Here is a 17,909-nt window from a genome sequence, read left to right as displayed (position 1 = left end):
TAGAGAGAGAGGGAGAGGGAGGGGACTGTAAGGTCACAGGTTTGCATCCCTGTGAAGTGCCTCTGCTAATTAGCCAAATGTGTGTAACTGAAAGGCTAATCAACAGCAGTTTTTAGCAAAGCTATGAGAGTGGAACCGTTATTTGATAATTGTCATATGATAAAGTACTTGAAAACAGCATATCTTAAAGTTTTTTTTTTAGCTGCATAAAAACATTAATTCTTTCTAACTGAGAAAATAAAAGATAATATAACCCCTGAATTTTCCCTCAGTGGGGATAATATAAAGTGTGTGCACTGTAATGCACATATTTAGAGTCACAGTGCTTGGGATAATCAAGGATTAAAGTTGTCAGTACCACAGAGATCCACCAGCTAGGACCAAGTATCCATGTGCTTTTACTGCCCCCTGTGGAAGCCTTGAATCTGCTGTAGACTTCTACACCTGTAAACCCAGTTCCAGCTTTGTAAAAATGTTTAGAATTCAACAACAACAAAAAAATGTATGTTGGTCCTGTCCTATTTGTAGAGCCACCATGTAAGACCATATGATCATAAGGAATGTTCTGCAATGATAAGTATCCCTCATCATAATGTGTTATTGTCTACCATGCAGGTAGCCAGTATTTATATCTTACAGATCCATCTTCAGAAGTAACAGACCCTCACATCAGACACTTCTGGATACGTTCTTCTTGGACAATCGCTTGCGATTGCACCGGTACCATTCTTACTGACGTAGACGCCTTTTTTCAAGGGACAAATCTTGACAGTTATCCAATCTGCTATGACCTGTGTATAACCAACAGTACTTTGTGGCAGGCTGCCACATGCTGTATATGGTTGAATGAAAGTACTGTTGGTTATATTTATTTCTATTTGATTTTAAAAACGATATCTGACCGGCAGTCACCTGAACAATCCATGTATGAGAGTGTGTAGTGTGTGCTGTATGGCCAGAGTTTGCTGACATCTGCTGGTTCGTTTTAAAATAACATACAAATAAGAGCCGTCCAGCAGATTCATTGAATAAGAGAAGCACGCAAAGGAAATTATTTTACAGGCCTCTGGCAACACATTTTTTTCTTTATTCTGAGTAAGATGTGTCAACATCCAGCATGACAAAAATTGTACAAAGTTCACAATTTATAAATGAAATATCACAGCAACTTGTGATCTCACACATTTATAGCAAAATTAAAATGTCAACAAATCCATGCTGTGTAGTACAAAAATAAATCAAACTTCAGTTCCACAGAGAGCACAATAGTTTATACAAAATCCTGTCTTTGTTAATGGTCACTGAAATCAATCTCAAAATGAACTGGCTCCAACAAAAGAATAAACTCTGATGAATTCACAATAATTTATATGAAAAGTCAGCATTCTAAATATGTGACAACCTTTTTGTGTTCCCTATAGATAGTCACAGATAACTCTTTTCAGAACTGTTATTTATGTACCAACATCTGATGAGCAGTTGGCTTGTGCTTTAAAATCCCTTTTCCATTTTCACCGATAATGAGAATTAATTCGAAAACTGGTACTAGCTATTACTCTACTGAAGCATTACTATATTGGCAAAAAGCTGCAGACACGATGCTGTGGAAAAAGGCGTATGCAGTCATGGATGATGGGTAGTAGAGTCCTGAAAGAGGACAGTAAAGTACAATAGATGAGATTCAATAAGGTGAACGACAAGCACCTTTTGCATTAGCTCTCGAAAAGGCAAATTCTGAACATGATCGCTAACAACTAGGACAACAGAATGGAGGGGTGCATACAGTCAGGCAGCATACGGACATGACGCTGGATTGTATCACCCCACGAAGGTCTCGTTTCACCAGGCCTTCACTTCTGCTTTTTTTTAAAACCTTGAATTGATTGACTATTTAATCATTTGTACAGTGATTAGATATAAAGTGCTGCTGGGGGATAACTTCATCTTCCTAAAACATAGCAAAAATGAAAGAACTTTAATGTTTTTACACTTGATAATAGCCTACAGTATAACTGCTATGGTTATAATCATCCTTTTGTCTGATTTCAAGTCCCTGTTCTTCCTCTCTCAGTGGTACTAAATCCACACCTGCAGTGGCTCCAAGCAGTTGGTTGCTCCAATCGTGTGCCAAAGAGGTCACCTGGAAAATTGCACGCCGCCGTACGTAAGGATAATATCTTCAAGGACAAGTGCAAATAGTCTACTGGCACATAAGTGGGGACAGTGACCCTGTAAGTCCCGCTGTCATACTCTATAAATACTCTTTACAAAACCCTCTGAAACCCTCTTATTAGGCTCTCGGGTACTGCTTTTAGTTTCTGTAAGAACATCAAAACATGGAAACGAAGGTGTCCCTGTGCAAAATCGTACAGAAAAAAAGTGGAACTCATATACTTTCGCTTCTAAAACTCAATGTCCAGGTTCCCTCCTCTTTTTTAAAAAGATTTTTTTTGTATTAAAAGATTTGTATAAAAATCAATATTTTACATAGGCTATATTAAAAAGATTCATGTTACCCCGTTATGCTTATAAACAAGAAATTGCATATACCCAACCTTTTTTTTTCCTTTGCAGATTGCATCCCGTACCTACTATAAAGAAATGATTTAGTTATTATATTGCTGAGACATTTCTTGATCCTAGCAACACAAGTCTCGAAATTGAGCAGATTTGATACTAGAAAGGCTAGAATGTGGTCTCTATAAGTCATTGTCTTTACACATCTTTTCTACTTGTACCTAATTAAAGATGAGCATGTGAACATGCATGCACCGCACAGATGTGTTCCTCTAGGAATTAATTGGCTCTCCTAGATAATGGGATTTCCACCATCGGGTTTCCGTGTAATGATGTTTACAATATAACTGTTCATACATACATTCATACATACATCAGGTCAGTTTCCTCTCCAGATTCAATAACAGCACCAATTAAAAATGCCCCCACCTACAGCTACACATCTTTTCTTTTCATCAAAACAAAGCACGAATGTTTCTCCAGCATCGTCAGAAAATAAAGCGATCGGCAAACCAGTTCTTGCTTTTGAACAATCTACACGCAAGAAGACGAAGAAAAGAAAACATCTAAAATCATTGAGTCCAAAATCATCCATCGAGGAGAAATATGAGTAGCTTCCTCCTTGCTTGTAGTTGTTTTTTTTTTTCATTTTTATTTCTCTGTCCACTTTTTTTTCATCTAAAATGCTTTGTCGTCAAGCAATAAAAAGAACTCGTGTTCCGTTATCATTAGCTTACTGTTCAGAAATATACACTAAAAATGTGCATACATGAGCAGCTAGAAACATTACATGACACTATGTCAGCTCATATGAAAACGTACAAAATGTGAATGTCCTCAAAAACTATTTTACGGTTTTACTCTTTTATGTTCGTCCTCAAAGCAAGACTCAAAAAGAAAAGAGAGAAAGAAATTATCTTGAGGTCTCCCTAAGCATAATACCTCTTTTTTTGAAAGAACTGAATTTAGAATATATAACACTATATAAGTTACTGCACCGAACCAAGGAGATCAAACCAACACTGTCTGTTTGTATGTGGATTCTGATACAACACCCACACCTGCTGGGGAGCTAAAATCTCCCCCCGTAGACTGGTTACACTTGGATCCCTTGAACAGCTTGCTTGATGTTTTCCAACAGGACTTTGTTCTCAGGGCTCTGGTACTGGTCTTGGTTTGTGTACATATCCGTTAGAGTGGTGACGTAGGCGTCAAAGTTCTGCTCACTTATTGGCTCCTGCGGGATCAAAAACATAAGAAGCAGACGGTAAGAGGGAGGATTTAAGCAGCCCTGAAATCTTCTCATCATGTGTCTAGCTGTGGACATTTATCTCATTTCATTCACCTTCTCTGTCTCTATGAGAATATAAAGATGTGTTGCTATGCTGATGCTTGATCCATAGCCCAATATGCTGCAGTTAGAAACACACTACATTCACAAGGACACATGGTCTTACTCTGTCTGTGAATGGGATTGTCTGGGAGTGGATGTTGCTTTTATGCGTGTTTGTATTTTATTGTTCTTAGAAGCGCTGCTGTGACATACAACGACAATAAGCTTTTATTTCTTTCTTGCTTTCACTAATCAATAGTACCGCAACACAACCACAAAAGACATCCTTAGCACATTGATACTATACGAGGTTTAGGTGTGAAGTGGAGGAGAATGTATGGAGGAAACTATCTGAATCTCACAATCAGCTCAGTATCTCATTTTTAAACTAACCGTTAGCACTAGCATAGCATTAGCTATGTAACAGTTTAGTATGATGAACTTACAAATAGATGAACTTAATAATATTTACAATTCGCTGTAACCCTTGGTATCTACAGGAGATGTTTTTGATGTTTCTGAGTGGTCACTGGGCTAGTTGGTGGCACCCCACCCAGCTTTACTCATACATCATTTAAACAATATTAGAGCTTTCAACTTCAGCTCTTAGTGAGTCAAGTCCTCCATTTCAGTTATATTCAAATCTCAAAAACCAAGTCAGTCAACTTGCGAAATTTTGAAAATGTTATGAAGGCTATATAAATAACCTTGAAATTGACAATAGTGAATGAGAATGGCAGTATGTAAGTGAGTGACTTACTTGCTGGTGAAGCTGTAAGCAGCTGTTATTCCTTAGAGGAGGCTCTTTGTGTGCCAGTGGTTTCTAAGGGGGAATAAGGGACAGATTTCTATTAGTTAGTTTTGGGAAAGTAAAATGTTATTCTTATAAGCAAACACTAGATGGCAGCATTTGATAAACGGCTATATATGGGTGGACTTCAAATTAATTAAAGAACCCGAAGCAGGACTCAGATGAAGACATACAAGACATGAAGACAAGACCCACTGGTGTTATAATGAGCTATCATTTTGTAAAATTTCATTTAACTTTTGTGTCACAGTTTTTTTTTTTTTTTGTCCGAACAACTGCTGAAATATAAAAGTAGGATGTGATTATGAAAATGGCTTGGCACTTAGAGACGGAGGCTTAACACAGGTTTAAGCCACTCCTTTGTCAGTGAATGGCGACTGGACCATTATGCAAGAGGATGTCATGAAAGAATGGCAGTGTGAAGGATAAAACAGGACATAAGTGAGTGTAATTACTGTGATATCGGTAGCAACACAATGTAACAGTTACTGTACTATCTAAAAGAACCGAAAAAAAGAAAGAATGAAAGTGAACCGAATAAATTCAATCCTCAGAATTGCAATGACAACGACAGACAAGTTGTCTCAAAAATGTAACCTCTTTGCAACACACTATACAGTCGAGCGTCATCGTCACAAAGACAGACGGACCTCACTATATGCTGTATACGTTTTGTTTTTGAAGGACTACATGCCCAATCAAACCTCAGTTCACAACTCCCCCTCACTGTTTGGAAAGACAAGCAAGGCTCCACATTTTAGACTATGCATGCACAGTAGGCTGTGGCTAAATACACAAGTACTGCTACAGCTAGCTAGATTCTGCAACTTGCTGGCTTGCCCTTACCATATGAGGGAGCTGGACATTAGCTAAACTGTTAATCAGTGACTGGCTGAGGTTGGCCAGCTCATGCAGGAGAGATTCATTTTGCTGTTCAATCACCTTGTTTTCCTCCTCTATGGACTTCAAGTTGGACTCCATTGTGGTGATCTGCAGAGAGGAAGGGTGGATGACACAACGTTACGTTAGCGCCGTATTCCTGGGGCGGCTGAATCTGAATCACGGGCAAACGCAGGTCAACGGACGCAGCAGACAGGAAGGGACTCACCTGCGTTCGAAGCTTGATCATGTCTGCCTCCACTTGCGAATTAGTTTCACTTAAATCTTTGATATCTTCATCCAGCTGTTTGATGTCGTCTTCGTGCTCCAGCCCTACAGAAGAGGAGCAGAATTTAAAAAGAGTGTGTGAATGTCTTCACGTCTAACACAGAACGGGACATTCGTTCGTTCACAGAGAAAAATACATGATGATCTTGTCTCATCCTTTCATGAAATGTAAGGCCGGGTAGGGTGAAGTGGGAAACAGATGGCACACACAACGGCAAAACAGGCTCAACTATTGCGCGTCTTGATTGCTGCCAAGTAGGCCCGGCCCTGTTCTTCCAGGCTGGAACCACTCTTCTCATTATTCACACCATGCAGTTCACTTGTGATGGCGCTCACAGCACACACCCTCCTGATTGGTTTATTATCTGAATTTGGAACTCTCTTCAGCAAATCACTCCACAGCCGCGCTCCTCATTGGCTGCATTGTGTGGGCGAGAGGCAGTTGTAGTTACCGTTGCTGGCACGTTGCTGCTTTATTGTTAGCATCTCCACCCCGGAGAGTCTAGCTTTCCTCATGGCGGAGGTGGCACGTGGACAACCAGACAGGCTGGAGAAGAGGAGGCAACAAGAAGGGGAGGCATTGTTTCAGTTAGTACGATTTACACACACACACATAAAATGAGCGATGCGTGGTTTACAGCCTGCTGTATTTTATTTATAGGGAACTTGACAAAAATAGTTAATTGGTGTCAGACTTGGAAATAGTTTTCACTAGTTCTTTTCAAGAGGGGGGATACCACCTGGTCCGGGCCGTTTCTGTGCAGCCAGAATGAGCAGCACGTTAGCTCAGCTTAAAACAATGGCTGTAAACATGGTAACAAAGTGTACAACCAACACCAGGTTTCACGAGGTTATGACTCATTCTTAGATTTTAGATAGATCCATTAATTAGAGCTTAGTTATTTTTGTTTCCACTGGTCAGAATTCGATTACCTCTTACTATGTGTTTCCAGAATTTATACCAAGAAGGCCACACATAAGAGCATCAATAATTCCCATCTCACCCTCAGCACTGAATAATAATAATCTCTAAACATTTTAAAGATATATACGTAGAAGATTTTTGATTATGCAGGAATCTCTACTGTCCACATTAATACCCCAGTCATGTCACATACACCCACCTCCGATGTGTCAGGAAGCTGCCGCTGACATGACCCGAGCCATCACAGCCTGGTGTGGGGCAGGACATGCCCTCTGTCTTGCCAGACTTCCATGTGAACTGAATTCCATTAAGGTAGCCGTCTTTCTGTCTCTTGGCTGCTATGGGGCATCCGGACGCACTTCTGTGGGACGCGTACTTCCCTGTCACGTGACCCTGACCGTCACAGCCTGGGACTGGACACCTGTGGGGACGCAAAGCGAGGCTCATTTAACAGTCTGGTTGATTTTTCATTGTTTCGCTTACTTCCAGTTAAACATCCTACTTCACTACCTAGGATGAAACAGGATGTGAAGATACAGAAGAGGTGACGTTCGCCTACTCCGACGTAAAACACCAAAAACTATGAGAAAACATTTCAGTTTTGAGTTTGCCTCTTTTGCTTTGATATAAACAAAGATACAATCATCTTATTTTAAAGCCTTCCCAGCGTCAGCCTTATCACAGTTTCAGTATGGAGACAGGGCATCAACACCAGTGCTAATCAGAAGCAAAGATTTCGCAAAGTATTCCGAATGTCACAGTTCGTAAATTGGATTACAACTGACGCTAGAATCAGCGAAAAAGTATTAGTTCCGTCTGCAGATAGCCACTACCTGGTCTTAGTTTAACTTCATGGCTTTTAACAGTTAAAAAAGACTCAATGAATATCAGGCGCACTGCTGCCTGTTTCGTTTTTTATTTGTTTAGTATTTGAGATCTGTCATTAATTCATCATTTGTTCACCAGATTTCTAAAACCTAAAACTAGAAATGATCTGACTGTAGTATAATACGATCCTTTATACAATGCAGGGCTGACTTCTCTTCTGTACTCCAGCACAAATTATAAAGCATTATCAGTTTGCTGCCTTGGAGTCTGTAGAGTAATAGCTGATTGTGTTTTTCATATTTTGCTTTCCGGATTACCTCACCCTCCATGTTTTGCCACAGCCCCCCAGCAGTGTGCACACCACTGCTTCTACTATACGATGTAGAGCAGAGCGTTTCTGTACATCATATTGAAGATTATACATCTTATTATAATTCAGATCTTTCTAAAATGAGTATTTGTTGATTTACACACCTCCTGGGATAATATTTTAACAGGATTTAAGAGTCACTGAGCAATTTCAAGCCACAAATCTTGGCTTAGCTAAACATAGCCGTCTTTTCTCAATAGGTCACACGATTCATCAGCTCCCTCCCATTTCCTCAACTATATTATCATACCTTTCAAAGATGATAGATTGTGCTGAGTTTGTATTATAATCAAGTCCCTACTGTAATGTACTAAAGTTTGATCTAAATGTACTGTAATAGTGGATTAATATTGAACAAGGTAATCTCCTCTCATTCTATTATTAGGAACTTTATGGACTCAAGCAGAAACTTACTTTTTCACAGGAGTAACAGTCTGAGCAGAAAGATATAACATGGCCCATGTGCAGACATGTGACTCAGAATAGGACTGAATAGTATCCATTAGTGCCTCAAAACTTCAGGGTTCAAATCAAATCAAACTGAATCTGGCTGAATGTAATGCAATCTAATTTAAACAAGTCTAATGTAGTCAAATCTAATCTAAACAAATATAATTGAATACATTCACGTAAAATCAGATCTAGTATAGTTGAATCTAATTGAATCTAATCAAATCAATTAGTCAAATCCAATCCAATCCAGTTAAATTTGAGTCTAATCTTATCTCATCTGATTTGGTCGTATCAAATCAGATCAAATCAAATCATTGATTTATTCTGAGAAAATCTAGGACAGTGTTTCATTCTCAATTCCAGGTTTAAATTTCTTTTCACACTCCAGCACAATTTTCGGCTGCAGGGTAATCTGTATGGCGGTATTGATCAGCTGAGCTTCAGAAAATTGTCTTGACAACCAAATAATTGTATTATGATTTTTTTGTTGTTATCTTGGCAAAAATGCCAAATCTTTTGTGATTCCAGCTTCTGAAATGTGTCTTTTGTCATATATGACACTACCGTGAACAACCTTGGGTTTTTGGAGATTGGGTTGGACAAAACAAGATTTATGACAAAGCCTGCTTGGTGTTGGGATGGAAATTACACACGGCCTGACTCACTGCTTTATAGCAAACACTTGTTCCAACCTAGAGTAAAATATGTAAAGAAAGCATAGTGCTTACAGTTTCTAATTTTCCAAGTAAGGACCATTGCATGAATTAAATGAACCGTTTCTATCATAAATCTCACAAAGAAGGCAGAATAATGTGGGAAGAAGATCCTCACATGCTCATGCAAAAAACCTTCACTAAACCTTCATCGAAGGTAACTGCTGCTCCTCGGTGTTAAGACTTAGACCAGGTAGCCGAGCACAGAGCTAAAGCAAGGTTCAAGTGTATTCCCAATGACAGACGCAGGGAGAGGCTTATGGTCAGGTCACGATCTTTGTCCTGAGGAGGACACACTGCCAGAGAACAGAGAATACGGAGGAAGGATGCAGGGCCCAGGGACCTTGCCTCCGGGTAAAATAAGCACATGAGGACGAGGGAGAAGGATGATGTCACCACATTAATCCCAAGAAGAAAATCAAGAGCTACAGCTGATTTACTTTAGATTCAATGCCAAATCATCTTCAGTCAAATTAGTCCCTTTAAATGTGCAGCACCCCTTGATTCTTTTTGCTTTAATATCAACACGGCGTCCTGAAAGGTTTACTTGTGGCAAACTGTCCTCAGATTCCAGCAGGATGACAAGCCTGAGAATGGACAAAGTCTGTTGTTTGTGCTCTGCACCACCAGAGAAATCAATGCAGCTGCAGGGCTGAAGCCAGAGAAGCCCATTGTGGGATTTAGGCAGAGTCAATCAATCTCTCTCTGCCTCTATCTCTCCCTCCCTGCTTGCCTTTCTGTCTTTCCCTACCTGTGTGACGGCAGGAGTTCACCAGAGACTGCAGATCCTCCCCACTCTTAACTGCTACAACCTTGCACTTCTGAAGTTTCTCCCGCACCTTTAGACTGAAACTTTACACTCATGGTACATTTGTCTTGTCAGAGCTAATACTGACTTATTATTACTTACAGGAATACATGTCAAGAAGCAAGACATGCACTAACTAAGACGTTTTAGAGCTGATTAGAAATCCCTACACTGTTCTTCTGTGTAAAACTGTAAATGCCATGTCTAAGAGGAAATGAATGGTAAGCAGTGAACAGTGGGTAGTGCAGGTAGCAAGAGTTTCAGGGTTTCAGCATCGGGGTATTCAAGGCAAGACAAGACTGATGATCAGTGTCTGTACTGTACCTGATAGGCTCCTGGTCCTCCTTGTTCTCTTTACTGTGGATGATCTTTATCCCACTTTTCCTAGCCCGCGGACACCCTGAAAGACTGCAGATAAATGACAGTGTTACACGGTTGAACCATGTGTGTGTGTGTGTGTGTGTGCGAGAGGGTGATAGAGGTAATATTGTACCTTCTGTGTGAGGCGTAGTTGCCAGTGATATGTCCCGAACCATCGCACCCTGGTGTCGGGCACCTGGGGCAGAAAACACAAAAAGGGCTCAGGGCCTACAGCAAAAGTGCAGTATCCTAGAGGTAATATACCACAAGCACTTAAAAGGACGAAGTGCATTTCATTAATATTTATGACGGTCTTTGCTATGTTCACCGTCTGTCTAATGCAAAAAAAAATAAAAAATAACTTCGTCTGACTAACATTATAATGGCGGCTAATGTAATCTGAGAGCTACAGCTATTGCTTAGTAAAATAAGGAAGACATCATCTGCCTGTCTTAGTGAGAGAAGAATTAAATCAGCATTAAATTAGCTTTACAGCATAAATACATTGTTATTGATTTATTTAAGTTTTTGAAACTGCACCAAACATTTTATGAAGGATGCATAGGGTTGTTAATTAAAAGAGAAATATATGCATACGGCTATTTTATATATTTTATTGTCGTTAAATTCCATGAATAGTCTGAAGCCAATAATGTGTTATGTTAGAATAACTTTATGGCTTTTAAATCCAAACACAAAGATACATACAGTACATATACCGTGTATATGGAAACAATGCGCTTGATGGGGACTATTTTCAACAATGGATTAAAATACATTTTGTGCTGTGGTGAGTATTTGGTGCAGCAGGATATGTGGGGATGGAAACAAATCTACAGTGAATGCACTCACTGCAGATTTGCCATGGAGCAATAAGATGTTCTTGGGCGCATACATATACGCATTCCCTGAAAAAGCTGTGAAATTCTATGGGCCATATTTGAGCAGCTGATTTCTCTCTGCGCTTTTACTTTATGCACACCAACAACAATACGGTTAACGTTAAGCATACAACTCCTTCATACATGACATATATGAGTCATCTCACGCCTTACTTGAGTTCTTGTGCGTTGTTGGCCAGCATACTTCGAATGCTTTTATCAGCTAAAGGACAACCTGAGAGACTGAAAAATACACCAGTGGAGCGTTAGTTACACCACAAAAACAAAACAAAACACTTCATTCACTGCAACACAAAACAGTCAGCCTGCGCTCATATCGTCACTCCAAACACACACATGCAGAAATAAAATATCAACCAGGAAATGTTAAAAAAAAGCCATGATGCAATGCAGGGAGCTGATTAAAAACTTTAACCCTCTGAGTACTTGTATTCACATGTAATGAAAAGGCTGTTTTCATGCATCCACTGGGTTCAAACAGGCCTGAGTGAATAAAGGTAGTACATTAACATCTGGATGTTTTCTAAAGCTTGAACTTTGTCAGAATAATGAGCTTGTTCAGGTGGAAATCTCAAGTAGGTGCAGCCATGTCTGGCATCATTTGGTCCGTGCAGACTCAACTCACACCGCAACACTCAGCACTTCTGCTTAAATATTCTCGCTCTCAATGGTAAATGCTTAGTCTGCATTGCACGGTGGGAAGGGCCCGGAGAACTGAATAACATCAGCTTAGACGGATTTACACATGGCCCATTGAGAAATAACTTTATCCCAAGGTTTAACTCAAAAATTAGCATATGCCCAGCCTTTAATTAATTTAGTCTTTCCAGAATACCCTTGCTTCAACATGACAAGTTTCAAATAGTTAAAGGGCTAACCAGTAAGAGAGAGAGAGAGAGAGACATTCTGCCTACAGGTGTTTGACAGCATAGTCGAGGTAAGCTGAAAACAATAAAGAGAAATAGACTTAGAATCCACCAGGAGAAAAGGAAGTCACACCTTCGATGTGAGGCGAAATTGCTCGTCAAGTGACCACTTCCATCACACCCCGGTGTGGGACATCTGCCACCGGAAAAATAGACAGATTTATAAGCCCAAAGGGAAGGAGAAGAAATGTGAAAATTACAGAAAAAGGGGTTGTTTCTGTTTTTTTATTTTATTTATTTATTTATTTTTTATTGTCGGTTTTCATTGTTTCCAGTTTAGCTTCACTGTCTGTGATTAATACTGTGGCTCCTGAGATCAGCTACACTTGATAAACTGCAGGCAAACTACAAGGAAGGCATCAGCTGAAGCTACCAGGTCTTAGATCAGTGTGGATATATGAACAAAGCTGTTAAACAAAAGTCATAGCAAGCCACTGCCAGCAGCACAGAATGGGGGAGGGAAGGGATGTAGTTCTCTGAAGTTCACTGAGGCAAAGAGAAGGATGAAGAAAGAAATAAGACGTATGGGGGGAAAGCAGAGCATGAGTGGAGAGAAGCAAGTAGGTTCAGGTAGACAGGAGGAACTCGGGGACATTGGGAAGTGTGGGAGGGCTCTTACGTTATCAGGTCCTTCTTACTCTCCTTGCACTGGATATACTTGGGCTTGGGGCTGGGCATGTTAACATCCGTGGTGTAGGAGCGGTCCTCCAGCAGGTCGTGGAAGGGATCCAGGTCATCCGCCTGAGGTGGGAGGGTGAAGGAGGGAAGGGAAGAGGAACAGAAAAATTAAGAAGGAATCACACTTTTATGCAATCATCTGAAGGTTAGGATGCATTTCATGAACGGGTACATGCTAAAAACTCCCATTACAGTTGTTTTCCACACACACACTAACATATGAACACTGTCAGGCCACAGAGTCTTGTAAAGTCTAATTCTAATAGTAAAGCCTGTGTGACTATTGCACCACTCAGTGTGTAGTACTAAAAAGGAAAATCTCTGAGAGGAAATCATGCCTCAGTGCCAAATAATTATGATGATAATTATTACTGTATTGATCCCACATGGGGAAATCCTTTCTCTGAATGTGACCCATCCATTCGCTCACACACTAGTGTGTACATTCTAAGCAGTGGGATGCCACCTGTGCAATGCCCAGAAAAAAACAAACAAACAAAAAAAAAACATAAATGTTTGAATATTCATAATGATAGTTATGTGCAGGTTTGTAGTGCTTGTGTGCATGTGAGTGCTGAACGCTCAGGGAGTTGCCTCGACGGAGTCATGTAATGCCCTAGCCAGTCACTAGATGGCACTGCGGTGTAGTGTCAGACCGCTGCTGGCTGTGCTATGTGGGGCTGTGCTTTGTCTGCAGTGCATGCAGCCAGGGCACCACGGCTGTTGTTGCAAATCCTCTTTTCTTTCTTCCATGCCTGCAGTGTATGTACAGTAATGCCCATAAAGAGACATGTCCAGATATAGCCCAAATTATCCAGCACTCAAGCTGTCTCGGAGTGTGTGATGCTGGGTCAGTCAGCGAGTTCCTCCAATTAAAGGGAGCGCAGGCTGAGAGGCAGACAGGACGGAGAACGACACATGCATACATACAGAGATGCAGAGCAAAAAAGTAGGCTATGGATGGAACTCGCATACGCACGCAGGCACACTCCCAAAGAGACACACTCTCTCATGAATATTCACATCTCACGCACAGCAAAAGAGGCACATGTACTGTACATGCATGCGCCTGTGCACACCGACAGGCGCACCCAGCAGTGGTGCATTGATTTCCAGCAGTTCTTTGATGAGATGAGCTATTCCGATTCGCTCCCAAGGTGCTACTTTGCATAATTCATTTTGGAGAAAAGCAAAATGTAAAAACAGAAAGCCGGCATGCGGGGAGCACGGTACAAACAGAGCAGATAAGTCTGCGCATGGCAATGCTGACATCAATTAGCATGCAGATTCATTAGGTTTCCCTCAAAAATCCCTCATATGACTTTCTAATGACTCCAAATATAACAGTGAGTCAGGCGGGAAGGTAAGAAACCTAGAAGACAATCAGACGGCAATGCAAATGTTTGACTTGGAGACACCGTGTTGAATCAATGACTTAGAGGGAGATAATTTGGGCTGAGACGCACTGAACAGACAGTATAAATGACAGATGCCAACTATATGGTCTATCAGCTTCCAAAGCCACAACTACTGCTTGATAATTATCATCAACATCGCGACTGGCTGTCACTTGTAACCTCTCTTTGATTCTTCTCTTTTATGTTTTCTGTCTTGATCCTTGTCATGATCATTTTAAGGGAAAAATATTTTTTGATGGAACATCTGACGAAGGCAAAGAGGAGAGAAGACTTATGGCTTAGCTGATGAAAAATACTGTATCCGTACCAACAGAAATGGAACGATGTGTGGCTTAATATATCACAACTCTAGTAGTATTTGTAAGGTGACTCAAGTCAGATTCTTCTATATTTAAAAGATACCACGCTTAGGCGATGATATACACTGCTTCCTCGAAAAACAATGCATAATATTTTATTATACGCCTGGCCACAACCAGACAGAAGTGGCCGAGCTAATTTCCAAAGATGTCCTCGTTATTTCCCCCTTTACCTCTTTCTCGTCCTCGTCTATGTGTTTGATCTTGGTGTAGTCTACAGGCAGGTCCCAGCAGTCTGAGGCGTCCCCCATGCCGTAGCAGCGGGACCCCAACAGGGCAGCTTGTCTCTGGGGGGACATGGGCTCTAGAGGGGTGAGCACCGAGTCGCCCGCACCGCCGCCGCACAGACGCTTGCTCATACTCAGGTCCAACGTACCGTTCTCATCAACATCTAGACCAGGACTCTGGAAGGTGTGTGTGGATGTGGTTTTTGAGCATGCGTGTGTATGTGTGGGGGTAAGGTCCGGTCAGCACGTGTGGAGGAGATGGAGGTGTGTGTGGCATGGCAAGTTGTGTGTTTTAGGTCAGATGATTATGAGGAAGGACAGAAGGATAAGGACAACATAAAGAGGCAGGGATGGAGAGAAAGGGGCAAAAGAGAGAGCGTTTCTGATTAAATAGCAGTCAAACATGTTCATGGTCTAGGACGAGAGGTGGGCAAAACATTTCTGAATACATGGTGTAGTGGTAGGAACAAATTACATTATGTTCTCTTTTAAACTTTTTGGGAACCGGGAGTGATTGATCAAGAACCTTTGCAGATCAAACAATGGAGACAGTATTCCATATTATGTTTTTGCCCAAGTCTGTCTAGGAAGAAACATTAGATACTTGCAGTGTACAGGAAGAATGTAGTGTTACATTTATAAGAGGCTCAAAAGACGAAGAGGTCATCAGTGCTCAAGGACGAGTGCATCCCTCTGTGAACCCCTCCTTTTCTCTTCCTTTATCTCTCCGTCTCTCTCTTTCCTTCCATCCCACCGTGGTCAATAGTGTGTTAATGTAATGTGTGCGTGTGTGTGACTTTGTGTTAGATGTCTGTGAGCTTAATGTGAGTGGACATCACAGAGGGGCAGGGGCTGAGGGTTAAGGGTGGGGTTGGGAGCAGCGATGAGCTGCAGAGGGTGGAACTACGCTGCTGCAAACCCAAAAATAGAGGTAGAACTCTACCGTGTTCTGGAACAAAAATGGGTCTCATCCGACAACAATGACTGTTCACTGAAGCAGGCACTTTACCTCCTCAGTGTAAGTTTCTGTGTCTAAACACATCACCTATCATCATTTGTTTTATTTTATCTACACGTGCGTCAAAAGTGTCACAGCTTTTAAAACTGTCTTTTGCTAGTCATGTGTATGTGGAAGTGTCCTTGCTTACATAAATATCCCTCTCTCTAAACCCTTCTTCTCATCTCCCGTCTCTTCCCACTCCCTTTGCTTCTTTTTTATGAGTAGGAAAGCCCGCATTAATGCTGATTCCAGTCGACAAGAGTCCCTAGGGGTGGATTCTCCTGGTGTCTGAAGCCAAAACCTCCGTGACACGCATTGACTCAAACGCACAGGCTGAAAGATTTAGGAGCGAGGATGAATACGGCAATAACTGCGGATGGACCAATGAGAATAACAGAAAAAAAAGGTTAATAATCTGTGGAGGAAAATTAATCAGACTAAAAATATTAAAAGGCACTACAGGGTATCTGAGATCACATTAATATGAAGCTGGTGGGCTGCCACAGACAGAGACCGCAGACATTGATCTTTTAACTTTTTGTTTCCAAAAATATTCACCTATTACTATTCCATGACTGTGACTTGAACAGGGCCTTGAAGAAAAAGGAAGAAGGATGCAGAGGACCAGTAGATAATGACTGAAGGGCCATGAGAGGGAAAGAAAGTCTCTGCTGAATAAAGGTCAAGATGTTGGGGAATACATCCAGTGGCACTGTGCGTGGCCTTGACTGCCCTTGTGAATATGTGTGAATATGCTCAGCAGACCGCCCTCTCCTTGTCAGCCATTGTATTGTATGTCACTGTCCAATTAATACGACCCACCCCTTCAAATCAAATTAACAAGCATGATGTGTGAGAATGCCCCCCCATCGGAGAGCAGCCCTTCCTGATCCGGCTCCCTGGTAACCTATGGCCTCTGTTGCCTTGGCAATGCCAGTAGTAAAAGGGCCAGAGTGTGAGAGGTTACTTGCCGATTCTCTCCACATTAGTTCCAACCACCTATCCTTGGTCTTAAAATAAAAGCATCACGTACAGCGTTTTCTTGAAATGGACTCTGGTGGTTCTTTCTCTGCCTCCGCTCCACGTTGCCTCCCTTCTCTTCATGTTTTTAACAACACACCAAGACGGTCTCATTTTGGCAAAGTTGAACCTGCGCCCTTGCTTCTAGCTTCTCTGAAGCCAAACACTTTACGTTCATAATTGTCAAGTTCGTAATCTCACATTTTGGAACAACATACATCATCTTGTCTTAAAAACCATCCTTTATATGGATTTGCAAAATAGAGGCTGGTAATTGTTTCTTCGACAAACAACACTCTCTGTTGAGATTATTTAACATACTTTTAACAATATATTTGTAATTTTCTCTTCTATTCCTAAATATTACATATACATATAATGATTCCATTTTTCCATTTTGCATGTTACTTTATTTTGTTATATTAGAAAACCTCAAATCATTTCACCGAATCTCCCTGATAATAACATAGGCTGATGTGTGATAGAGTCTATTAAATAAGACAAGCGGCCTTAGAGAATACTTTGGTAATAAGTATTAATGAGAAAATATGTTGTTATAATACATTTAATTTCATTAACTCTTAACTAATTAAGAGCTTAAGACAAGAGTGTGGTGCAAAGAAATAAGTACAGGATGAGACTGTAGACAAATATTTCTCTTTTAGTGGGCCTATACACCTCATACATCATTTGTTAAGGCTAGTTTACCTAATTAACTAAAACTGACTAACTACTAAAATAAATAAAAAATGTGTGCTTGTTTGTAATGCTATCCATTAGCAAAGAGAACAACAAGTAAGATGTTAAATAAAATTCATTAAATGTGGCCTCACAAGACATGGCTTCACTTTAAGGAGTTACCAGCCACTGTTTAGAAACAGTTGCCGTGGACGACAAATAATGAGCTAAATAGGTCACATTGGTCAACTAACCTTGGAATACAAAAAAAATTGCCATTTGAAGTTGTTACGTAAATCTTTCTACTTAACAACTTCAAATGGTAAATTTTTTTATCCATCTCCAAACAAAAAAATTCAAATCCCTGTTTACAGCAGCTATTTCAGCCACAACCAGCGACCAATAAATTCAATGAG

General features: G+C 40.7%; 1 protein-coding gene across 10 annotated transcripts in view; it reads right to left on the bottom strand.

Moving 5' to 3' along the window:
• Positions 1 to 1,051: 1,051 nt before the first annotated feature.
• The window catches only part of myt1lb (myelin transcription factor 1-like, b), an 86,245-nt gene continuing 69,387 nt past the window's right edge, over positions 1,052 to 17,909 (bottom strand). For 4 of the 10 annotated variants that reach the window (XM_047611511.1, XM_047611510.1, XM_047611519.1 and 1 more), the window contains 12 exons: positions 14,742 to 14,972; positions 12,733 to 12,854; positions 12,187 to 12,249; positions 11,341 to 11,409; positions 10,419 to 10,481; positions 10,250 to 10,333; positions 6,953 to 7,174; positions 6,281 to 6,375; positions 5,770 to 5,873; positions 5,508 to 5,651; positions 4,611 to 4,673; positions 1,052 to 3,754 (listed from right to left, as the gene is read on the bottom strand). In XM_047611511.1, the coding sequence (XP_047467467.1) occupies positions 3,614 to 3,754; positions 4,611 to 4,673; positions 5,508 to 5,651; positions 5,770 to 5,873; positions 6,281 to 6,375; positions 6,953 to 7,174; positions 10,250 to 10,333; positions 10,419 to 10,481; positions 11,341 to 11,409; positions 12,187 to 12,249; positions 12,733 to 12,854; positions 14,742 to 14,972 (1,401 nt within the window). In that variant the 3' untranslated portion in view covers positions 1,052 to 3,613. The remainder of the gene's footprint in view (positions 3,755 to 4,610; positions 4,674 to 5,507; positions 5,652 to 5,769; positions 5,874 to 6,280; positions 6,376 to 6,952; positions 7,175 to 10,249; positions 10,334 to 10,418; positions 10,482 to 11,340; positions 11,410 to 12,186; positions 12,250 to 12,732; positions 12,855 to 14,741; positions 14,973 to 17,909) is intronic. The other 6 variants (XM_047611512.1, XM_047611517.1, XM_047611520.1 and 3 more) reach the window with 6 other exon arrangements.

This window comes from Mugil cephalus, chromosome 17 (assembly GCF_022458985.1).
Source record: "Mugil cephalus isolate CIBA_MC_2020 chromosome 17, CIBA_Mcephalus_1.1, whole genome shotgun sequence".
NCBI classification, from domain to species: Eukaryota; Metazoa; Chordata; class Actinopteri; order Mugiliformes; family Mugilidae; genus Mugil; species Mugil cephalus.
The sequence above is the reverse complement of the archived record's forward strand: the minus strand, read 5'-3'. Positions and strand labels throughout refer to the sequence as shown.